This window comes from Sorghum bicolor, chromosome 5 (genome assembly GCF_000003195.3).
Source record: "Sorghum bicolor cultivar BTx623 chromosome 5, Sorghum_bicolor_NCBIv3, whole genome shotgun sequence".
In the NCBI taxonomy this organism is placed as follows: domain Eukaryota; kingdom Viridiplantae; phylum Streptophyta; class Magnoliopsida; order Poales; family Poaceae; genus Sorghum; species Sorghum bicolor.
Window position 1 is genome coordinate 2548224 of NC_012874.2, and position 25217 is coordinate 2573440.

The 25217-nt window shown below is 42.9% G+C and overlaps 2 protein-coding genes across 3 annotated transcripts; one reads left to right on the forward strand and one right to left on the reverse strand.

Annotated features, from left to right (window-relative positions):
* Positions 112-11821, forward strand: LOC8085627 (E3 ubiquitin-protein ligase listerin). The gene is made up of 15 exons (XM_021461428.1): positions 112-528; positions 955-1017; positions 1551-1628; positions 2115-2206; positions 2386-2488; positions 3392-3544; positions 3965-4623; positions 4707-5154; positions 6187-6674; positions 7153-7948; positions 8255-8936; positions 9023-10086; positions 10181-10636; positions 10932-11162; positions 11257-11821. Exons 1-15 carry the CDS (start codon positions 127-129, stop codon positions 11482-11484), a joined length of 5943 nt encoding a protein of 1980 aa, XP_021317103.1. The 5' UTR covers positions 112-126; the 3' UTR covers positions 11485-11821.
* Positions 11960-20781, reverse strand: LOC8069284 (probable calcium-binding protein CML49). Of its 2 annotated transcripts, none has more exons than XM_021461429.1 (5): positions 20361-20781; positions 13051-13097; positions 12781-12956; positions 12459-12477; positions 11960-12340 (listed from the first exon to the last, which is right to left on the reverse strand). In XM_021461429.1, exons 1-5 carry the CDS (start codon positions 20764-20766, stop codon positions 12236-12238), a joined length of 753 nt encoding a protein of 250 aa, XP_021317104.1. In that variant the 5' UTR covers positions 20767-20781; the 3' UTR covers positions 11960-12235. The 2 variants fall into 2 exon arrangements, with proteins under 2 accessions (XP_021317104.1, XP_002450240.1); XM_002450195.2 differs by lacking the exon at positions 20361-20781 and adding an exon at positions 14664-15413.

The following is a 25217-nucleotide window of genomic DNA, read 5'->3' on the forward strand; positions in this document are numbered from 1 at the left end:
CCGTGCTCCAAGTAGAGATCGACTCGGTTGCAAAAAAGGCACGGCCGCGCGCGCGCGGGAGAAGCTCTGAATCCGAATCCGAATCCGAATCCGAATCAGGAAAAAGGAAAAAAAGGCCGGGTCATCATGGGCCGAGGCCCATTTGTGTCTCCTTTTGCGGAATCGTCATCATGGGCCGGCTACAGGGCAGAATTAGTACAGCCGAAGCAAAAAGAAATAATAAACCGGAAGCAAACCAAATTCTTCACCCTGTTCGTGTATCTGTTGTCAGCTCGGGTTTTTGCTTCCGTCGGCGTCTGCGATTCGTGCGGCGGCGGGGGCGGCGGCGGTGAGGGAAGCGGGCGAGACGAGGGATCAGCCGCGATGGGGAAGCAGAAGGGGCGCGCGTCCAGCAGCGGCATGGCGGCGTCGCTGGTGCCGCACGCCCAGGGCGCCGTCCCCACCGTCGGTTTCGGCGGCTACCATGGCGCCGTCCGTGTTGAGCCCGCTGCGCCCTCCGACCCAGACGCCCCGATTCGCCTTACCCCAGTAAGGCCCCTCTCTCTCTGTCTCTCTGTCTCTCTCCTTAGTGAGTCACTACTAGTGGAATAGTTTGTCATATTAGCTTTGTGGGAGGGATACTTGGGCCCCAAATTCGGTGCTTCCTATCTGCGCAGCCAGCATCTAGTGTTTATTTGTCCTCTGTGATAGCAGTTAGACGAATTATCTTTCAGTTTTAGCATCGGTAGGGAGTTGGACCTAAATCTGTAGGTGTAATAACAGTATCTTTCATTCTATTTGGTACCATAAACAACATGCACACGCTATACCTATCCGTTTGAGTCCAGCAGCATCTAGCTTCACATGGCACCACTAACAGCCTTTGTGTTCACTAGCTCTGGTTTTAGTTTGCCTCAGTTGTGGCTTCAGGCTTATTGACATTCTCATACCTTATTTCTATATGATTATATGAAGGATGTGGATGGTGAAGTGCTTCAGAACCTAAAGAGGTTAGGAAGGAAAGATCCAACAACAAAGGTCAGATTGCTAGTCATATTCCTTCCGCAGGCCTTTATTTTTTCCCCTCAATATATTGTATGTCATTCGCAAAAAAAAAAAAAAAAAGGAAAAAAAGAGTATTGTATGTCACATTCCTTTCATATGCCTTTCCCCCCCTCAATATATTGTATAGTACCACTTGTGCTCTTGTGCTGAGAATGTTTAGTTAAGATCCTTTCACCATACCATTGTTTTCTGTCAATTGCTCAGTTTTTATATAACAAGAATTTAGCCCTTCTTACACAAATTCATGCAATAAAAGAGAGTAGCTGTGCTGTTAAATCTGAGGTTCCATCATTATCTTTCAGAGGAGATGCTACAATTTCCAAAAAACTTCTGTTTTCTCCTACCATTTTCTTCCTAGAATGTTACACCCTTTCTTTTTTTTTTAGAAAAAGGGAATATGTAATGAAAAAGCATCTATAACGTTGCTGCTGTACTGTACTATGTGTTTTTATTAAAGAATCCGCTCTACTATGCATTACCTCTCTCTTTTCTATTCTTCAATGCAGCTCAAGGCCTTATCTGCTCTCTCTACACTCTTTGGACAAAAACCTGGTGAGGAAGTTGTGCAGATTGTTCCACAATGGGTATTTCTTTTCTCGATTCCTCTGTTGCATTTTCATCCTGATCTTATATTGTCATGGCCCTTATCAGAGTAAAACTGGCAACTTTCTTATGCCATACTTTGTACAATTTTCATGTCTATATGAGAATATGTCTAGTATCAAAGTAAATATTCTGGCATACACATTTATATGGTATATATGGAAGGTTTTGTATCATAACCTAATACTCATGTGGAGCTCTACTTTCCTACAATCAAATGGCATAAGGACTTGTAGTCTCTTTGTTGGTGTGAGTATATTGTTTCCTTGTAATCGATTAATGCCTTAAGTTTGTCGCTGACTTGTTAAATGAGATCCTATCATTGCAAGACTAGCGTTTAGACTTTCTGGTGTATCTCATGTTAGTTCTATATTTGCTTATGTTCCTAGTAAGGTTGAATACTTGTTAATGTGAAGAAAGGGAAAGGATAACATGGTTTGATGCTATATTATCTTCTTTCTGTTTAGGCATTTGAGTATAAGAGGCTGCTACTTGACTATAACAGAGAAGTTCGCCGTGCTACTCATGAGGCCATGTCTAGCCTCATCACAGCAATCAAGTATGCCCATCTCTTTCCATTAAACTGAGGTCCAACTGGTCTATGCTGTTTATTTCTGGTTCCTTGTTGGTTTTGGTCCAGTTAGAAAAGATCTAAGACCCCAACAAGACTCAGTAGATTTCCATTTATTGTATTTTTTGGCAACCTTTAAATGGATGCCTCTAAATCCATTGTTTCAGGAAAGGTATAGCACCACATCTGAAGTCCTTGATGGGTCCTTGGTGGTTTTCTCAGTTTGATCCTGCTCCTGAGGTTGCTCAGGCTGCTCGACGTTCATTCGAGGTGAGTTCTATTAATATTCCTTCTCTGATTAATGTTAATAGGTGCAAGTCACTTAAGCTGGACATCTATCTAGATTTGCTGCAGCCACTCTTACCTGGAATACTAGATTAAAAGTACTAAACTCACTGAGGGCTTGTTTGGATATATAGGGAGAATCCATCTCCATCCAAGTAAGCTCTTGTTTTGGAAAGGGGTTCTCAAAATAAAAAAAAAAATCAAAACAAAAAACTAGACAATTAACTGCAATGAATGGACCATTGATATAGAAGCATTAAATGTTCAGATACATCACATGTTTTTGAGGTAAATATCTTTGCATTTAGGGCCCTTTTGGAACGCAGTTGTATAGGAATTTCACAGGAATCAGTTCATTCTCACAGGAAAAATGCAGGAAATGGGGAAAAAAAATCCTGCATTCCAAAGGTCAGGTCATTGTATTCAGTTATTAAGCAAGAATGATGGATTGATGTTTACCTGTCTAAAACTCTCTTATCGTGAACCTCACTGCACTCTGCCAAACAGAATTGGTGGAACAGTATTGCACAGAACTGAGCTACACGTCGCCCTAGCTTATGCAAATGAACATAACCAACCTTCATCAAAAAAGAAAAAAAAAAGTAATGAGTTCACTTAAAAAGAAAGTCCTAATAGATGTTTCTGTAAACTCATTCATTTTGAAGGGTCAGGTTGTATCTCATCTCAATTATATAAGAACAGGGCTCATGGGTTTATCCTCATCGGCTAGCTTACATTTGTTCCATTGAACCTTGTCCAAACTGGCTGTGATTCTTTGTAGTTCTTTTTTCTTGTTTGAAATTGTTGAAAAGGAATATTTCTAACCAGAGTCTTCCTCCATTCTTTGTTATATATTGGTTTGTTTACACATTTCACTCATTTTTGTAGGCAGCATTCCCACAGTCAGAGAGAAGACTGGATGCATTAATGTTATGTGTGAAGGAAACATTTCTTTACCTAAATGAGAACTTGAAGCTAACGCCACAAGCTTTGTCTGACAAGGCTACACCAATGGATGAACTGGAAGATATGCATCAGAGGGTATGCTTTCTGGTCTTCCATTGTACTAAATGTGGTGTAATGATCAGCCGGCTTCCCTTTGCAAAATGTTCTCTTTCCATGTGCAATCTGTTTCAAGATATTTTCAGCTAATACAAAAGGATTTAACAATCTTGTAAAAAGTGCGATTGATTTATACCCTTTCTTTTCTTAGTGATTACTCAACTGATGCTATATTTCAGCAATAATAATCACTGCCTCAGTGCCCCCATTGTCCCTTTAGAAAGAAGGGTGGAAGTCTGTATCTTCAAATACTTGTTCTATTTTCTGAGGATTGTTCATGTTATTTCGTTGCTCTAGGGGTTGTAGACGTGGTCATTGATTCCTTGCATCCCACACTTCCTGTTTGCAAGTTCATACCATGTTTCTAATACTTCCTGCCCATTTTCCTCTTCTCTGCAGGTAATGTCATCATCACTGTTAGCTATGGCAACTCTTATAGAAATTTTACTAGGAGTGAAATTGCAAAATTGTGATGGTGACAGTACCAATACTGAAAACAAGAATCTGTCAAAAGTTAGGTTAACTATACTTTCTTCTGCTGAAGCTGCATTTTGTATGCATAAATGTTTTCTTGACGTCCTCAAGTCAAAAAGTTCTGTTATACGGTCAGCTACATACTCACTGCTTACAAGTTATATCAAACATGTTCCTCATGTTTTTGATGAAGAAACCATGAAGAAACTTTCTCCAACTCTACTTGGTGCATTCCATGAGAAGGATGCATCATGTCACTCTTCTATGTGGGATACAATTCTTGTTTTCTCTAGAAAGTTTCCAGAGGCTTGGTCATATTGCAATATTCACAAAGTTGTCCTCAGTCGGTTTTGGCATTTCCTACAAAACGGATGTTATGGTTCCAAACAAGTTTCATATCCTCTTCTAGTTCAGTTTTTGGACTCTGTGCCACCTAAAGCAGTCATGGGACAACAATTTGTTTTTGATTTTTTGCATAATCTTTGGGCTGGAAGGAACCAGAGGCAGTTATCAGCTGCTGATAGTTTGGCTTTCTGTGGTGCCTTTAAACAGAGTTTTTTGTATCTTCTAAAGAATGCATCAAGGTATCCTTTATGAATTAGTTTGAATTGCAATTATCTTTCAAGCTCTCGAGTTTCTGTGTCATTACCTGATTTTCTTTTTACAGATATACTGGAGATTCTTCAGATGATATGCCTATCAAGCTTATAACTGATGTACTTGCTAAAATAGTTTGGCGTGACTACCTTTTATTGTCTGGAGACACAACTAGTGGCGGTGTTCTGTTATCTCATAAAACTTCAGGGTTAGCTGCGAACATGCACTACCCAACATACTATCTTCAGGATTTGAAGAAATGCATCATTGAAATACTAGATGTGATTGCAGATACAGAAAATCATTTACTTAATATTTCTTGTCAGTCGCTTTTAAGGGACTGTTTGGACATAATTCAACAAGGGGAGAAGCTTTCCAAGTTTCAGAATCACGCAGAACAACTTGTGTCGTTCTTTCTATCTTTGGATCAAATTGTTGTATGCAAAGGTGAAATATGGCCACTGGAAAGATTAGCAAAACCACTGGTTGAGCAATCTTTGCCAGCTATCAAGTTCATGGTAAGATCAGACACTCAATTTTAGGATGAATATTACGTAATCTTAATTCTACTTGTATATTCTCTCCAATAAGAGAATGGAAGTTGTTTTAGGATTATTGTTAGTAAAAATTTATTAACTTAGACCATCAACAAATAAATTACATATATCGACAGTGCAAGAGTAGTGCAACTAGAGTTCATCATAAAAAATACTTTCATAATATAAACACTCCTTTGAACAGCAGATTATCATAAACGCAAGATTCATGTAACTAGATTCATCATGAAACTTGCATTCATAATATGTTCCCGCTTGGCCTCTTATTTGTATAGTGTATTTTCATAAATGACCTTTTTTTTAATCAGACGTAATAGTGTAGTTATATGTTGTCATGGGACTTAAACATGAAATTCATGGCTACACTCCACTACAAATATAAAATACTAAGATTGATCCAGTGATTTATATGATATAGTTTAAATTTGTACTGAATAGACAACGATTGAGATCCCATTTCCCCTTATCCAAATAGGCTCTAAAAGTTTCACACTGATAAATATCATGAGCATGTAGAATGGATAGAGGAGTCAGGTGTTCAGCAAGTGTTACATTCTCTTTTACAAATGGTATCAGTGATATGTAAATGATTTTTGTTACCTAATACATCCAGAAACACGAGTGCCACCTAAAGCCAGAAATTTTAGCCTACAACTTGCTTGGGACTAAATATATTCTGTTGTTGTAATAAACCCAAAACATCAGTGCCTCCTTTGGACCACCAACTTGTGAATTATATAAATCTTGTTGAATTAGAAATCCATTGGGATAAGACCCATTCTTCTTATATGCTGGTAGAGCAAGCATTTGCTTAGAGATTTTTTTAGCACCAAGTTTAGCCCACTTTCCTTCAATCTGTATCATTCAACAACACAGACGGTGTGGATATTGAGACAAAGCTATCTTGGTTTTGAATTCATGCTGCAAGATGTAGACATGCAACTTACTTATCAGTTGAAATTGATTCTGTAAAACATTGTGCTATTGGTGCAGGACACTCCATGCCTTGTTAAGCTTCTTTCAATTTTGGTTGAAATATTTGGGCCCACCCCCTTATTTTTGAAGAATCATAAGTCAAATGATGAAGAGTTGGATATCAAGTCTTATCTGGAGTTTTTCAATTATGAATTGCTCCCTTGGTGTTTGGATGGAAAATATAGCACCTGTAATTCAAAGATCGATTTGTTGCTTTCCTTATTTCAAGATGAATCCTTCTTTGACCAATGGTGTTCCATCGTCAAATGTACCACAGCTGAACAAACGCATTCCGTTGATGATAAGACCTCAAACATTATGGGACAATTTGAATTGCTTACGCTGTTACTTCAGAAAATCAGGGAAAGAATTGCTGGGGGAAAGCTAAGAAACTTACAGGAAAATGGTTATCTTCCGGAACATTGGCGTCATGATATATTAGATTCTACTGCAGCTTCTGTCTTCTGTGATTTGCCTGCTTCAGATTGTCATGTTAGTTTTATATGGTATGTGCTTCAACCCCTTGTATTTCCTTTCTAAATGTTTTGTTTCCAGGCACCAGCGCATTGGTTTGCTTCTCTTTCAGTTGCTGGTGGATGTGGGGACCTGTTATACCTGTCCCCTTAACCACTGATTTATGAGGGCTAGTCCACACTTGTAATATTAAAATTTTAGTCATTCATCTTAGGCCCTATTTGGATCCCATTCTCATAGTGATTCTCGATAGTGATGTAGAATTTGGATTCGAGATAAGAAAAAATGAGGGGTGTTTGGATCATGGATTGTTGTCTTTGCATAGTGAGAATCTCCACAGTTGGGTTTGGGTAGATAGTTGGATTGTAGAATCTCATTCTAGAATCCAAAAGTTTGGTTCTCGTAATCTCATTCTCATTTATCAGGGCCTTAATAAGGTGCTACTGTAGTGGTGATTGTCATTTAACATTTCATGAATGCATGTTTGAACTTGTATGTGTTAAATTTCAGTGCTGCACTTGGTGGCTCAGATCAAGAGGATCAAATCTGCTTTCTTTCTCCTGAGACTGTTTGTAAAATTCTCGGATCCATTTTAAAGAATTTGGCACTGGTACTCATGGCATCAACTTTTGAGTGGGCAAGGTTAGCACATTCTTTGTTGCCTGCTGAACCTGAGCACTTGAAGGTTCTAGAAGAAAATTCCTCAATAATTAACTTTGAGATGGCTCGATCTGCCTTTAAAGTTCTTCAGGGTAGCTTGTTTTCACTTCGGAGACTTGAGGAAAATTCTGTATTTCCTTCTATTCTGGCAGCTCTCTTTGTCATTGAATGGGAATGTAGCATGTCTTTAGCTCTTGTTGAAGAAAATTATTTGGAAGGTCATGTAGAAGATACGGAAGTTGGTGTTTCTATGTCCAGCAGTTCAAAAAGTTATTTGGATGAGAAAATGCATTTGAAGGCTAACCTTGCAGAAAGCATACATGCTTTTCGCCAAAGCTTAAGTCCATCCTTTTGGAATAATCTTCACTCATGCACATCGAATAGATTGGCAAATATTCTAGCTCAGTGTGTCAGGTATGCTGTATTTCAGACTAGAGACTTGCATGCGGAAAGGACAGCAATCTTATGTTCCGAGTGGGTGGTGGACATGTTGAAGCTCATATGTCTTGATCACAGAAACTTGCAAAGTTTTTTTGATCTTTTATTATCTGAGGGAGAATATTGGCCGCTCTGGCTGATGCCATCTTTACAAAATGGGCATGCATCTGTGAAGGTCCAGCTGGATCCAGATATTACAGATGAAATTGTAAGAGATCTTTTCTCTGCCAGCCCTCCCCCATAAGTTCATGCTTCAACTTAGCACAACAAATATTTAGTTAAACCTTTTTATGGAGACACTGGTCTTATCTTATGACATTTCTATGTAGTTCTTAGCTAAAGATGTTGCTTATCTGTCATAAATAGTATTTACCCTAAAAAATACTTGATTTGTGCTGTTCCGTCAACTATCTGAATTTTGTGTTTGGGAGTTGTGAAATTACACTTCATTTGCAAGAGTTGTTAGTCACTATAGTAGATCTGGTGAACTAAATGAATAATTCCTTTGTTGCAGGAACTGAAACACGAACGATTTGTTGCCTTTGTTGATAGGCTTATTCTCAAACTTGGCTTTAGTGAAGTGGTTTTAGGTATTCCAGGAAATATGCAGTCTGCCACATCACAATCAATTGATATCACTTCACCCGTCTCTTCCTTGTCCAGAGCATGGGTGGCTGGTGAGGTCCTTTGCACTTGGACATGGAAAGGCGGCTGTGCACTAAAAACATTCTTACCTTCGCTGGTTCAGTACATGAAAGACGAATCATATCCTGAGATCAGCATTGTGCCCTTGTTGCTTGATACACTGTTAGGTGGAGCCCTTATGCATGAGAGTGGTCCATGGGTACTGTTTAATGCTTGGCATCTTTCTGACAACGAAATTGATAAAATTCAAGATCGTTTTCTCCGTGCTCTTGTGTCTTTGTTATTTACTATTAATACAAATGATCGTCTCTGGAGAGAATCTGAGGCACTTGTATTTTTTGAGCAACTATTGAGCAATCTTTTCATTGGCTCATCAGTTAATAGAAAATGCCTGAAGATACTACCCTATGTTATGACCTCCATCATAAAACAGTTCTCAGCCTTGAACAGAGGTTCTTCGTATGCTGATTTGGTGGGGAAAAGTATACAGAGTTGGCTTGATGCAGCCATCTCTTGTCTGTCATCCAGCCCAAGGGAGATACCTGTACAAGGTAGGTTGCATTAGAATTCTTATATTTGATAATGCAGGTGCAATATTGCCTTTACAATCATGTAATACGGTCTCTTACTTTGTCAGATATTGAGGACTGGATGCAAGTGGTGTTGTCTTGCTTTCCATTGAGGATAACTGGAGGAGCCCAGAAATTGGTAGTTGTGGTTGAGCGAGAGATCAGTGATACAGAAAGGTCACTAATGCTGACTCTGTTTCAGAAATACCAAATTTTCTATGGTAGTACAGCTTCATCATTGTTCACTACTGAAACTACAGTATCAACGACAGTTGAATTACTGGGAGTGAAACTGACAGCTGTTGTGGTTGGGTATTGCTGGAGAAACCTTCAGGAGAATGATTGGCATTTTGTGTTCCGCATGGTATTCAAGTGTATTGAATCATCTGTTTTGCTTGTGGAAGAAATGACTGATGGCATAAATGATGCCACAATAAACCAGGTATCAAGTAAAGATGCCTTGGAGAAGCTTGAGTTAGTGGTTGGCACTACAGATAAGTTAACATTAAGCCTTGCAGAATCTGCTTTGGTTACAATGTGTCACCTCAACCATCTTTGTAATATCCAAGAAGCAGAAAATTCCCAGAGTGTACAGCTTATTAGATCAGGGGACTATGCTGAGAGTAGTGACAAGATGCTAGAGAGTATCCTCCGTTTGTTCTTGGCCTCTGGTGTTTCAGAGGCAATTGCGAAATCTTGCAGTGAAGAGGCTTCATCTGTCATAGGTTCTAGTCGGCATGCTTATTTGCACTTTTGGGAACTTGTGGCATCATTCATAAAAAATGCTCCACTGCAAATTAGAAAGTCTGCACTGGAGTCCATGGAACTCTGGGGACTGACCAAGGGTTCCGTCAGTGGATTATATTCGATTCTTTTCTCCTCACAACCAATATTTCACTTACAGCTTGCAGCTTTCTCTCTACTTCTGTCTGAGCCCTTCTGTCAACTTTCACTGGTTAAAAATTGTTCAATGGGAGAAAATTGCTCATCTGTTCAGCAATCTGGCATAAGCCAAAGTGCTGAGTTGATGCCAGATTCAGAGAAGACAGTGCATCTAAGAGATGAACTTTCAGACTTAATTGAGTTCCCGACATATGAACTTCTCAAAACTGATCTGACAGCTCGAGATAGGGTATACTGTATTTTCTTTATTTAGTGATTCTAAATTCAAAAGCATTTTTTCTTAGCTTGTGTGCTAATGGTCTGTTGGTGGTTTCTTTCACTAGGTTGATGTATTCATTGCCTGGGCATTGTTGCTGTCCCACCTGCAGATACTACCCGCATCTTCCAGTATCAGGGGAGATGTGCTTCAATATATACAAGAAAAGGTCAGTCCGTGCATATTGGATTGCATTTTCCAGCATATCCCAGTAAAGGCTGCTGCACCGAGTGGGAAGAAAAAGGATACTGAGCTAGCGCCTGAAGCAGAAGCTGCTGCCAAAGCTTCGAAGAATGCCATAGCTACTTGTTCTTTGCTTCCGTACTTGGAATCTCTTTGGCCCATTGGGACTTTGCAAATGGCCTCACTTGCGGGCTCATTGTACGGGATGATGATTAGGCTGCTGCCTTCTTTTGTGCGCACATGGTTTACTACCTTGAGAGACCGTTCATTGTCATACTCTATCGAGTCCTTCACCAAACAATGGTGCAGCCCTCCTCTTCTGCTAGACGAATTTTCTCAGGTAAGATGATAATTCTTTTGGCAAGATATTGGCTCTGCATGTTCAAATTTGTTGCACAGCTCTGATCTTTCTAAGGTTTATTATTTGACCCTTAAAATCTGTTAAACAAATAACCAATTGTGCACAAGTATTTCTTTTGTTTTTAGTTTTATATTTTTCTATATTTTGTTGGCCTCATGTGGCAGTGTCCGAGTGGCTTCATTTTGTACGTCTCCTGAAATCACATAGGTCCATCAGTCCATGTCATCCTCAGGAGCTTTATATTGACCGTTGCACTAATTTTACCCTGTTGCAGGTTAAGGACTCTGTGTATGGCGATGAGAATTTCTCAGTTAGCGTCAACAGGACAGCTTTCGAAATTGTCGCAACATACAAAAAGGAGGAGACAGGAATTGATCTTGTCATACGCCTCCCGAATTGTTACCCCCTGCGCCACGTCGATGTTGAATGCACAAGAAGTTTGGGCATCAGTGAAGTCAAGTGCAGAAAATGGTTGCTTTCCCTCACATCATTCGTCCGCAACCAGGTAACTACTCAGAACACAAAAAAGAGGACAACTACTGATGGCTTTGTGACGTTAAGAATGTAGCTCTAACTAAGCTAATTATTTCTCTCTGCAGAACGGCGCGATAGCTGAGGCGATCCGCACGTGGAAGAGCAATTTCGACAAGGAGTTTGAGGGCGTGGAGGAGTGCCCAATCTGTTACAGCATTCTCCACACCAGCAACCACAGCCTCCCGCGGCTGGCGTGCAAGACGTGCAAACACAAGTTCCACGGCGCCTGCCTCTACAAGTGGTTCTCGACGTCCAACAAATCGACTTGCCCGCTCTGCCAGACCCCGTTCTAGTTCTAGCTCTAGACAAATGCCTGTTTGTTGGCACCACCGTTCTATCCTTCATGTAAATGGCGTGTGTACGCAGTGTTCAGCTTTTACAAAGGCTCGGGCCTTTTCTCACTAGGCTCATACGTTTTGGCTGTCTCGGGACAGGACGAGACCTGTATTTACCTTATAGGAATCAAGTAGATTGAGCATAGAAAATTGGGTACAATATTTGTGGTAGCTTCCAACTTAGAGGTTTGCAGCGCCCTAGCTACTGTAACATAGCAATGCTTGATGAGGAATTTTGAGGTTAAAGCAAGTTGCCATGAAATGAGTACGTGGCGAATGGCCATAAACCCCACAACGTTTTTGCTTTTTTTAGACACAATAGCTTTTGCTATGCACTAAAATATTATGTCTAGATATATAGTAGTAGTCGTCATCTAGATATATATATAGTGGAAATAATGTGCCTAAAAAAATAACATCTTGTAATTTGAAATAGAGGGAGTAGTTCTTATTGAACAAACTGATAGCCCACAATGCAGCAATTTCTGACCCACCCTCAGGCCACAACCATAAGGCATCTGTTCAACCAACAAGTACCTTCTCCATTTCAGAGTAACTTTATGACTCGCAACAGAAGTTAAATCCAGAACTGAAACTCATCGAAAAACAACTCTGCGAACATAACCATCTTTGTACAGCAGGCATAGTATTACATATAGTACTTAAAAAGGCTTATAAAGCTTGTTTTGAGCTGTGGAGTAAACTGCCACTACGCGATGAGGAAAGGGAGCACGGTCAGCATGAAGGCCTCGTAGGTAAAAGTCGCTGACCCAGAGTATGCAGTGTCCTTCTCCTTGAACTTCTCAGTCAGTCCCTGCAAAGTAATCCAAATAAATGACCACAGGTAAGATCATAACTGTATTTTCAAGATCAGATGCAAAGAGAAGTTTGAAATGCTTGGGTTTGCACACTACAGTGCAGGCATTAGTTACCTTAACAGTGAGGCAGCATCTGCAAAGATAAAGAAAGAAAAAGAAAACACAGTTAGTATTTGAGGTACAGGACAAACTGAATGCAGGTAGGACATTAAAAAAACAGCTCTAGACATCGCAATAGTCTTGCATCAGAAAACATAGCTGAGCTTAGCAGGACAGATCATTAACAAATCAGTCTAGGTAAATCTTTAACTAGTTATAAAACAAGTTTATTACTCATAGGCTGATATCAACCAGTTATGAACATCCATGACAACACCATGTGAAACTACAATAATTTCCTTACTGATAACCAGTTAGATTGAAGGAAGGTCCTTACTCGATGAAGTTATCATATTCAATTGCTTTGCTCTTGCCCCCAGTCTTGTCAAATTTAGACACAAGCAGATCTAGGACGGTTGGAGAGACAGAATATCCCAGACTGAGAAGAGCATCACGCAGTTCTGATGTGTCAATCCTGCCACTTCGATCACGATCAAACCTCTCAAATATTGCCTAAAAAATACAGCAAAACATCACTTCACACAATAACTCTTTGCTAACATATAAGTAAAGTGAAAAGGGAACATTAAGTTGTAGGTCATCTTACTCTCCAGTTCTGAAGACTGTAAAACACAGAAGTGAATTCCTTGGGTCCTGAAAGGGCAGAAACAAACATTAACATACTTTGTTAAGAAAACTAGACTGTACAGGAGATAGAAGGGAAAAGCTGAATGTGATATAGGTGTACTTCATACTAGTCGGGAATAGTGAGAGGAAAAAAACACAAGTTAGCACTGATCTTTTAAGTTCAGACGAATGAAACACACATCTCATGGCTCGAATAAAATGGTATATGAAAATCTTGCATAAAATTGTTTTGACTATGAAGATCAAAGATCAAGTTAGGGCTTTCAAGTTATACAGAACATGTACCAAACTGGAACCAAATTCAAGCAAACTGGATTGCACATTACCAAACTATGTTCCAGTGTTACATCAGAAGGCTGGAGAGTGACATAACCTACTAGCAACACTTCATTGTTTAAACACTAGTTCCATACACAAACTTCATGTTACTTGCAGTATATTGAGCACGTGATCAGTACTGGAAAAATAACCTTACAACGACCAAGTCATCAGTCTAGTCCTCTGCAAGATCATCTTGGATTTTGCACATAAACAAATGGATCTACTTGACCGATTCACTATTGGCCACTCAATCAGAGTCTAAAACGCAAGTAAACTATCTGCTTCTTTAAGGAAAGATCAAATTGCTAGTTTGCCACTACAGACCAAAGAACAGACCACTCGGCGTGCCTGAGACAGCTGGTAACTGGTAAGTAATTTCAAATAAATGCAACTAGAGCTGACTGGTTACAATCCATCAGGCCTCTTCCATTTCCTGACTGCCGAACTATGTGCCAGGTTGCCACGTTGCAGCAAATGGCTATAGAGCAACATGGCCTACTAGCAGTACTCAATCGTTTTCCATGTTCCAAAAGACTGCCAACAGGACTTCATGTTCCTTGCAGTATCGACAGCACATGGTCAGTACTGGAACTTACAGTATAATCTTATAACCATAGTTGTCTACATTCTACTCCTCTACATAATCATCTTGGATTAGCACATAAAGAAATGGGTCTACTTGATCAAATCAATATTTGCCACGAGATCCAAGTCCAACTCTATCTACAGTACTTGCTAAAGAAAGTAAGCTCTGGACTTGTTAAAGAAAGGATCAAACTGGGGCTGCGGACCACATAGCAGACAAATCCGTGTGCCTGTCACAGCGTGGTAATAGTAGTATTGTTAAAACCCACGTAGGAGCTGCACTGGTAATGTCAATGAGGCCTCGGTACGCGTACCCTTCTCTCAATCCCCAAAGTCAAAACATCTCGTGCAGGTGCAGGCACTTAGTCAGAGTGTTTGGCAAACCCGGAGGATTACACGTGCCGAGCAGAGGTGCGTGCACGACGCATACCCGCACCGCTGAGCGCTGACCACCGCCGATGAGGACGACGAGCAGGGCACCGGCCCGCACCCACAAGCTAATCAACGCACTACCTCGAATCGATCCTTGTCGCCGCGCGGCAGAACGAACAAGAACAACGTCAGGAGCAGAGGGGGGCTTAGGTATGAAGAAGAGGCTGAGAAAAGAGAGGGCGAGGGGGACGACGACGGTGGGAGAGGCAGAGGCCGGTCGTCCGATTGACTCACCGATCTTGCGGACGTTGGTGTTGGTGAAGAGGTACATGAGTAGATGAACAGTGCGGAGGCTGAAGCTCTGGTTATACCCGGACAGCGCAGACTGCAGCTCCTTGTCATCGATCATGCCGCTGCCGTCGCGGTCGGCGGCCTGGAAGCAGGCGACCACGTTGGGGTCGGTCCCCGGCGGGAACGCCGAGGGCACCAGCGACGCGAACGGGCTGCCTCCGTACCCTCCGCCCCCGTACGGCGCAGGCGGGCCGCCCCCGTAGGACTGGGGCGGCGGCGCCCCGTACTGCTGGGGCGGTGGCGCGCCGTACTGCGGGGGTGGCGCGCCGTAGCCGCCCCCGCCGCCGTAGGAGGGATGGGAAGGGGGTGGCGCGCCGCCGTAGTAGGGGGGCGCGGAGCCGCCGGAGGAGGAGGAGGAGGAGGTCTTGCCTTCCTTGGGCGGCTTCGTCTCGCCGTAGGGCGGGGCCGAGGGCGCGGGCGACGAGCCGTAGGGAGGCGGGGCGCCGTAGCCCCCACCCCCGCCGCCCGGGCCGTAGGGGTAGCCGGAGCCGGGAGGCGGGTAGCCGGCCATGGTCAGGTCAGGAGAGATCGCCGGGGGGAGGTGGTGGGGAACTCGGGTGGGGGAGGTTGTGTTGGGAATGGAAAATGGAATGGAATGGATTCGGGGTTGGAGTTGGAGTTGGAGTTGGAGGCTGGCTGCGTTTTATGACGTGGCGAACCAAAACGGTTTGGGGAGGAGCGTGTCAAAAGGAAAAAAAGAAAAAAACTGGGTCGCGCTTCTTCTGGGTTCTGGCTCGAGAAGACAAGACGCGTTGCGATTGCGAGGACGCGCCGGTAGAGTGCTTCGTGGGCAAGGAGCGTGTCTTCGGCGCGGCGTGGGCGGGGGCGATCGCTTCACGCGTTTTGATCGTTTTGTGCGTGCTCTCTACATTGCTCGCGCGCACACACAAAGAGAGAAAAGAGAGAGAAACTGCATGCTTGCCGATCAAGGCCTCAGGTTGGACAAGGTCAGGCCGTGCAGCCGTGGCCTGCCCTCCCAACAAGAAAAGCAAAAAAGCCTACTTTTTCTCGTCTAGGGCCGTGTTTAGTTTTCGAAGAGAAAAATTTTGTGACACTGTAGCACTTTTCGTTTGTTTGTGTTAATTATTGTCCACCTATGGACTAACTTAGGCTCAAAAGATTCGTCTCGTAAATTTGGACCAAACTGTGCAATTAGTTTTTATTTTCGTCTATATTTAATACTTTATGCATGCATCTAAAGATTTGATGTGACGGGAAATCTTGAAAAATTTTAGGTTTTGGGGCGAAAGTAAACAAGGTCTAACTTTCACAAAAGTTTGTTTTTTTTTCTCTTTCAACTTCAAAACCGAGCAAACCATCTTTCTCAACTTTTCAACCGTACATTTTATCTCTCTAAAACGGTTTCGAAGGTGGTTTTGCTATACTGACAGTGGTTTTGTCTTTTTTAATTATTTGGCTGAATCATTGAAAAATTATAATAAACCATAGAAAATCATAAAATGGGAAAAATTCAATTTTCTCATAGTTGCATAAATGAAATTTAAAGAAATGGTAAGTTTTGATTTCCAAACTTAATTAAAGTGAAACAAACAAAAGGGAATGGTAAACAGATTCTTTTGCAGTAGGGAAACAAATTCATATTGTGAAATGACATCCATGGTAAATTTTGATTTCCAAACTTAATTAAAGTGAAACAGACAAAAAAAAATGTAAACAACATTAAATTGTTTTGTAGTAGGCAAAAACAATCATATTTTGAAAGGCATCCAAAAATGTGCAATAGGAAAAAAATCATATTGTGAAACGACGACACCCATGGTAAATTTTGATTTCCAAACTTAACTGAAGTGAAACAAACAAACAAAAATGGTAAAAAAAACATTAAAATTGTTTTGCAGTAGTAAAAAAATCATATTTTGAAACGGCATCCAAAAATTGATTTGCCTAGCACATATATATGGCATATGTGAGAGCTTGCCCTAGGATATTGTCGAGTTTGTAATTTGACTTTCTAGGGCAAGGTACAGTGACAACCGTTTAATCATCATTTGGTTTAATGTTGCAAAGAGTGCTTACCGCACTCGATCACCGGACGTCCACCAAGATGCTTGGATAGTTTTTGAACTGACCCATGTTCCTTCAGCTATCCCATACGGGACATTTATTTGCCCATTTTTGACGTTGCGAAACTCGGCCGAAACTGTCTGTGCGAGGCTCCGGCCCGTGCATTGCGTGTGAAAGAAACTCCTCCCAAGTTAAAAGGCCCATCAGGCCATCACAGGGAGTCACAGCCCAACTAGCTCGATGCTGTTTTCTGTTCTGTTTTTTTCCTGTTCCTCGGCCTGTGGCAGTGGGTTGGTAGTTTTTTTGGTGGAGTTCGTGGAGTGGAGTCTATAGACTGTTTGTATCTAATTTTTATATTCTTTTTGTTTTGTTTTTTTTATTCGTCTAATAAAAATCCGGCAAAAGTTTTGCCGGCTTTCGAAAAAAAACTAGCTCGATGCTCGAGCAGACCACCTGCCCCGGCCAACGGTTTCAAAACTTTTTTGTTTGAGGGGACGGTTGCCAAACTCCGTACACGCACAACCGTTAAAGTAGGGCCTTGTTTAGTTCTTTCCCGAAATATTTTCAGGACACTGTAGTATTTTCGTTTGTTTGTGGTAATTGTTATTCAATTATGGACTAACTAGACTCAAAAGATTTGTCTCATAAATTTCGACCAAACTTTATAATTAGTTTTTATTTTCGTTTATATTAATACTCTATGTATATGTCTAAAGATTCGATATAACGGGGAATCTTAAAAAGTTTTTGGATTTTGGGTGGAAGTAAACAAAGCCTAGGTGTATTGTATAGGATAGTAAAAAGAGACTTTGCTGCGATCTCTCGAGACTAGTACAATGTACGTTTAAGGATTGGAACGTGTCACTATTTTGTTGGCTACTTGTTTTTTGTATAGGCATATATGAACTTTTTTCTATTTATATCTTTCGATAATAAACTTCTATTTCCAAAGAAACTATTATAGACAAGTACATATAATTTTTTCATTTTTCAACTTGCTCGAGATTTTTTTCTACTTTTAGAAGCTCTTATAAACAGCTTGTATACATAAATATATAAGTTTCTCGTTGTTCAACATCCACATGAAAAAAATAAGTTCTCAAAAGAATTCACTTATTATTTAGATATATTCACCTCAATCTATATGTATTGAATTGGATTCTGGTGGAATTTAATTTTAACTTTCATAACAACTGGACAAATCATTTTTGATAGAAAAAACAATTCAAAAATACAAATTATAGTGAAAAATGTTTATAGACACTTTTCAAATAAGTTTTGTCCTATACACATAAGTTACTAAGGAGATGAACAGTAATACAGAGGACAATGGAACGGTTATACATAGACATGCAAATTACTTTTGTTATGGTCGGTTACAGTCCACCTCAAAGTAGACGTGAACCGTTGGATGTTGATATTCATCCTATTTCTAGAGGCACACGTATACTTCATCCGTCTCTAAATATTTTGTCGTTAAGGGTGGGCCTCACCCGTAGTTGTACCGCACCATCAAGCAGGCAAACCTTATCCGTTCACCTCTTGATCGTGGCCTCACATACCACATAATCATTTGTTTGATTGTAAAGAAAAGTCTTCAATTTATTCATTTGGGTGAAAAGTCATGGTTGAAAGTACTATTCGCTGATTTATTGTGAGAAAAAATACTGCTGAATGGTTGACAAATTTAACAGATAACTAAGTGAATAGGTTGCATGTTGTGTTCGGCACGCATGCTTCTTCACGCCACAAACATAGCATTAATAATGAAATATTCATTCCAATGTAGATATAAAAAAAACAACTGCTATATATCTACGAGTGTTAGGGTCTTTTATCGTTCATATTGGTTACTGAGTTAGTTCTCCGATGATAAATATAAAGAGATGGAAGGAGTATATACGACACCAACTCCACCATCGTGAACGGGACGGGCTGTGTGCACTAGGCACTAGTTAGGACGATATCACATCTTACTACTCCTGTCAATTTGTTTTTACATGACAAGATGATTAGAACTTGTTTGATTCAGATCTGAAAAGAGCTAACCTAGCTAGCATGCATAGGCAACACTCCCATACGTTGGATCTGGGACCCCTGGGGCTAGATGTGAGGTGAACAGGCTTGAGCCACCATTGACAATTGACAACCTTAGGGCACCACCGTGCTCTTTGTTTGGCGGGAGGTTAACGAGTGTTGGCGTGTTATAAGCCCATTCCAGTCCCCATGCTAGTAAGTGCGTTCTCGGATGCGGACTGGGCCGGCGATGTGGATGACCGACGGTCGACAGGAGGCTTCGCAGTATTTCTTGGCACAAATCTTGTGTCCTGGATGGCAAGGAAACAGGCTACCGTCTCAAGGTCATCGACTGAAGCCGAGTACAAAGCGTTAGCCAACGCCACTGCAGAACTCATGTGGGTGCAAAAGCTGTTAAGTGAGTTGGGAATATCACATCCATCAGCTGCGAGGTTATGGTACGACAACTTAGGTGCCAAATATTTATCAGCAAACCCAGTTTTTCATGCGAGAACAAAACACATTGAGATTGATTTTCATTTTGTGAGAGAAAGAGTGGCACATAAGTTACTGGATATTCGATTCATTAATTCTGGTGATCAAGTTGCAGACGGTTTCACCAAAGCAATCTCAGCTGCACAATTACGGAAATTTAGAAACAATCTTAACCTTGTAAGTGGCTAAGATTGAGGGGGAGTATTAGAATTAGTTGTTGAGATATGATGACTTGTAACTACTTGTACTAGAAGTTATGACGCATGTATCTAGCTAGGTGGTTATCTAGATGATAGATCTTTGAGAGTTTGTTGTAATTCATCTTCTTGTGTTGTAAGCCACGCAGAGGGCTATTCTCTGCATATATTAACATGCAACCGAGAGCCCCAAAGGGTTATCTCGTTCACCCTAATTTTATAGGCCCTGAGTTGCCTACCCCAAGAGCCAAGACTCTCATCCAAACAACCTCTAAATTGCTAAAACCCTAATTTGGTTTTGCCAACTTCGGGCAACCACATCACAGTAAGGCCTTGTTTAGATCCAAAATTTTTTTGGATTTTGACACTGTAGCACTTTCGTTTTTATTTGACAAACATTGTCCAATCATGGAGTAACTAGGCTTAAAAGATCGGTATCGTGATTTACAGGTAAACTGTGCAATTAGTTATCTTTTTTATTTATATTTAATGTTCCATGCAAGTTCCATGCAAGTTTTGGGGTTTTTGGGTGGCCTAAACTAAAGTGGCTAATAGGAGCGTACCCTTCTCTCATTTCCCAAAGTCGATCAAAACATCTTGCGCAGGTGCAGGTGCCCTAGTCAGAGTGCATGGCAAACCCGGCCGGAGGCTTTTCATGTGCCGAGCTGCGTGCACGACGACGCAAAACCCTCACTGGTCACCGCTGACGAGCACGACGAGCAGGGCATCCGCCACAACCCAACAAGCCAACGCACTACCTCGCGATCGACCCATGCCGCGCACCGGAAGAACGGAGGCATGGAGGCAGTGCTGAAGCTAGAAGAGAGCTAGGCTGAGCTAGAGAGAGGGATCAGGGAGAGCCGGAGAGGTCGTGATGACTGATGAGCGAGAGTGATGACTGACTCACCGATCTTGCGGACGTTGGTGTTGGTGAAGATGTACATGAGGAGGTGGACGGTGCGGAGGCTGAAGCTCTGGTTGTACCCGGACAGCGCGGACTGCAGCTCCTTGTCGTCGATCACGCCGCTGCCGTCGCGGTCGGCGGCCATGAAGCACGCCACCACGTTGGGGTCGGTCCCAGGCGGGAACCCCGAGGGCACCAGCGACGCGAACGGGTTGCCGCCGTGCCCTGGTGGTGGTGGCGGCGGCGGCTGCGGGCCGCCGTAGGGCGGGGGCGGGGGCGGGGCGGAGGGGGCTGGCGGCGGTGGCGGGGAGCCGTACGGCGGCGGCGGCGGGGCGCGGTAGCCGGGAGGCGGAGGCGGACCGTGGTGGGGGTAGCCGGAGCCGGGAGGTGGCGGCGGGTAGCCGGCCATGGCCTGGGGAGCTTGGGGGGCTCGGCTCGGGGCGTGGAGGAGGGAGGGAGACGGCGAGCGAGATCGCGCGCGGTGATGGTGGACTGGTGGGTGGCGCGGCGCGGGAGGTTGTGGTCGGAATGGAATGCGATGGGATTTAAATGCAAGGGTCGCGGGGTAGCTTTCCTTTTGGGTAGTTGGGTTGAGCGGCTCCTGTCAAACTGGGCGGTGGGCGCTTCCGTCTCCGTCTCCGTCTCCGGCGGGCCCCGAGACGCGTCGATCGCGATGGACGACGAGCTAGGACGATGCACGTGCCGCGTGCGCCAGTGCTGCGATAGCTTCCTTCGTAGCCAAGGAGGAGCGTCAAGCGTGTCTTCATGCGGCGCAACGCAACGATGCTTAGGTGGGCCAAGGTCAGGCCATGGTCTCCCAGCCCAATCTTGCTTGAAGATGGGCCGGCCCAACTTGGCGACTGAGCGGCCCAACGCCCCCGTGACTCTGTGCCCAGCGCGCGTGAAACTCCGGTCGTGCTCGCGCGCTGGCCCCTCCTCCTTTCCGTGCACGTACGCGTGACGGCCACGCCCCATTTGAGTCTCCCGTCCCGCGTGTGTGATACAGAAACACAAAGGTAAAAATGACGTTTCTCTCAAACAAGAAAAAAACAAAGGTAAAACGACGTACGTACGTACGTACGTACACGTAAAACATTCGTACATAGAGACGAGAGTATTTCATGTTTTGGGAAAATCAACAGTAGCTAAATGGAGAGGCAACCGTCGAGGAGCTGCATTTCTACGATTCAAAACCATGACCTATATATACGCGTTTGACTGATAAGCCATGACAGAAAGTACCGTTAGCTGATTTGTTGTGAAAGAAAAATATTACTGAATGGCTGGCAGATTCGCCTAATAATCTCAAGATAACAAAGCAAAACTGAAGCATGAGAACATTCCCTTTTATAGCTTTGATGTGACTAGGCCCACCTATAGAAAATGAAAAAACAATGAATTTTTTTTTCAAATATAATTAATCAAGACATATTTAGGTTCCTAAAATGTCTCAAATAAAACAATGTGAAATACAAGTCTACAATGTTGTATATTGTGTGAAATAAATACAACTTTGCTATATACTATGTGAACATTTTGAGTCCGTTGAAAATCTAGAACATTCAATTTCAAAATCTAAGCACTTAAAATGAAAATTTTGGACTCTACAAACTCTTAGATAAAAAAACTTCCACTATAGACCATGTTAACATACTAGAGGTCAACCCTGTGTAACCCGAGTGCCCAAGGGCAATGGCCATTTTTGAAAAAAATATATGCCAACTCATTGGAGGACTCATACTTGCAAACTTAATTAAAGTGAGAACTCATATTGTGAGATGACATTAGTTGTTTTCCAAAAAGAAGAGTGTACGTGGTGGAAGGAACGAGATGAACCAAAGTGTTGGATCGGAAAGGTGGAAGGGGGCGGTGAGCACAAAGGCAATGGAACACGCTTTAATAAATTGCTTTTCCGAGTTTTCACATCCAATCCTAGAAATAATTTGAGAGACAGTAAGAAGGGCTAGAAAAGAAAATCCTACTTGTGATTTCATACTTTCATCAGTGAAGTATAAAAAAAGGTAAATATTTGATTTCCAAACTTAACTAAAGCGAGAAATCATATTGTCAAATAGCATCATAGAAGTGCATATGAACCAAGTATTAAAAATGGTAATATTTGATCTTTAAACTTAACGCATATTGAAGAATCACTAATATGCTTTTATATCATAGTAGCGTGGGACAAAAAAATTCCGAGGTGTTTAGTTTAAGGAATCATCCTATTTTAGATGAGGCGATACATCTTAGGTCGGCATTCAAATTTAATAGAATAACTTCATTCCGCATATTTGTACTAATTATCAACTTGTAAGTGTTTGGATAGAAAAATAAAAATATTTTTCTGTGCCACAAAGAAAATAAATGCGCGGGCGTGCCAGTGTACTAAAGTACACAAAAATAAATAAATGAGGGGAACACAATCTTTATTCATATTTAAGGAAAAATACAAATACATGTTCCCCGGTACAAATGTGCGCTCCATAGCCTGATGGCAGCGATCTAGCTTAGACGATCGTGGTCTTCATGGTTCCTGGGGCCTCGGAAAGCTCCCAGTTAATTACCCCTACGAGTCAAGCTCACAGAGTACCTCCGATTAAGCTGCGTTGGTCGTCGTCGTCGATCTTCGCTTTACTTCTCCATGCGTGGTGTTGGTGTAGATGTAGGTGGCGTTGGCGTGATGGCCTCGTCGGTCCATGAGCCGGTACAACATGACTGGAATATCAGCCATGCCCGCCTGCGTCGTTCGCCTCGTCGGTGTCGAACGGCGCGTAGTATCATCGTAATCTCACTTGCATGGTTGGTGTAGTTTAGATCGCTTCGGACTTCCTTAGCAGCAGCATCGTGGTATGTCGTGGCACTTGATTGACGAGGGTGTTGAAGTTGTAGTTATTGAAGAAGGCCTCCATCGCGCGTAGTAGTGGTAGCAGATGGCCGCATTGCCGGTGTCGAGTCATTGACTTAGTTCTGAGAGTGTTCCGGTGGCTTCCCCCTGATAAACACATAACATAAAATTATATAAATTTGATTTAGGGCTCGAACGGCTGCCGAGCTAGCTCCTTATATGGATACAGTTAGTACACGTCTCTTTATTAGCAGTAATTCGAGCGCACCATATACATATATATACATGTACACGTGCAGCCTGACATGTGCCATTGCCGACCCACCTCCAGGCAGCTATCTCTACTTCAAGCACGTAGCAGCCCATGGTCGACGACATGCGTGGACTCGCCTTCTCGGCAGCACGTCGTTGTCGGTGTAGACGAAGGAGCTGTGGCCAATCGGCGTCCGGGCTTGCCCACTCGATGCGTTATTCATCAGTAACAGAGCGCTGCTCGATGGTGCTCACTCGATGAACTCAGTAGTAGTGTGTTCACGCACGTGCAAGCACACATGCACCTGCATGCATGCATTATATATTGTTGCTGGCGTGTAGATGAGTTTTGACGTCAACAAAGACTGCTATGGACTAGAGCACGTTGTGCCTCCACGTACGGATATGATCTCGCGTCGTCCTCTATTTAGTCAAGTGCACCAAGCAGCCAGCCAGCGCCTGAGGTGCCTGATCCGTGTGATCATGTGCCGTGCCGATTCCTTCGGCATGGATGACCGCACCTGCCTTGATGGCAGAAGCAGGAATGATATAGTTGTGGGCGTCGTAGCCGCGCCTGCGATATATATATAAGCACGCCTCCGGCCCATCTCCGTGCTACTCATCCGGCCTCCTCGGCGCGACAACGGGTGTGCAGCAATAGCTAGCGGCCGGTACGGTCCTCCCGTCGATTCGCTCCGTACCCTCGATCGGATCGATGGCGCCCCCGGCTACCTTTTCTCCATGATACGATGAGACCGGCGGCGTCATTATCGATCTTGGCGCCGTAGTGGCAGCTACCTTCTCTTCTCCAATCAGCCAAAAGTGTTGAAGATGGATGGCGCTCTCATCGGCCAAGCGTGATCATACGGGCGCGCGCCGACGTGCACCTGACTGCCTTGCCTCCAAACTTCACGTCCCCGGCACCCGGCAGCGGCGGCATATATGGTAGCTTTGGTGTAACCAAGGTGCGAGCATAGCTGCGCTCCCTCCATGCGGCCTGCCTTCTGCCGATGTCGTTAGCCTTCCTGTGGAGTCGTGGATGTCCTTTATATAAGCAACAGCTAGGGTAACAACGGAGCCGTCGTGGTTGCATGCGCGCCGCCAGGATGTTGTTAGCGTGGCCGAGATACCCGGCGCCGCCGCCGGCTCCTTTCTTCACACGGAAGGAAAGACACGTATGTTTGGCATAGCTCAACTTCACTAATAAAGCTGTTTTTTTTAGAAAATAGCTCCATGAGTGACTTTCTAGATGAAGCTAAGCTGTTTTGGAAAAAATTTACCAACTACTTCATGCATAGTTGAGAGAGAGAAATGAGGGAGAAGCTACAATAAGCTACTTTTTTTCAGCTTCATCCAACTTATGTTTTTGTGAGAGAAGGAAAAATAAGTGTTTGGCAAAAAAAACAGCTCAGCTGTACCAAACAGCCCTTATCCTCGGTGCGTCGATTATCTCTCCAGATCACGATTCTAGAAGGCTCTGTGCTGATTAGTAGATGAGATATTTCCGGCCGCGTATACGGTTGCTCCATCTAAAATTGAATCTGGTACTTCTCCCTGCAATCCATGACATGTGGACCTTGCTATAGGGGTTTTCATTGTCTAATGTGAACAATCGTACGTGCACTTATTGGCTCAACGGCTTGCGGCCAATAGACGTACGCTGCGCAATGATCAACATACACATCTGCCCGCCGTATTATACACCAAAGGCAAGGTAGCCTTCTAGAATGTTCTAGATTACCCGGCAAATCGCGTCGTGTTGT

Coding starts and splice junctions, on each gene's coding strand:
- LOC8085627 (XM_021461428.1), top strand. CDS start 127: ATGGGCCGAGGCCCATTTGTGTCTCCTTTTGCGGAATCGTCATCATGG. Junction 2,207..2,385: donor AGCCTCATCACAGCAATCAA/GTATGCCCATCT, acceptor CCATTGTTTCAG/GAAAGGTATAGCACCACATC. Junction 7,949..8,254: donor CAGATATTACAGATGAAATT/GTAAGAGATCTT, acceptor CCTTTGTTGCAG/GAACTGAAACACGAACGATT.
- LOC8069284 (XM_002450195.2), bottom strand. CDS start 15,231: ATGGCCGGCTACCCGCCTCCCGGCTCCGGCTACCCCTACGGCCCGGGC. Junction 13,098..14,663: donor CACCAACGTCCGCAAGATCG/GTGAGTCAATCG, acceptor CTGCCCTTTCAG/GACCCAAGGAATTCACTTCT. Junction 12,957..13,050: donor ACAGTCTTCAGAACTGGAGA/GTAAGATGACCT, acceptor TGTATTTTTTAG/GCAATATTTGAGAGGTTTGA.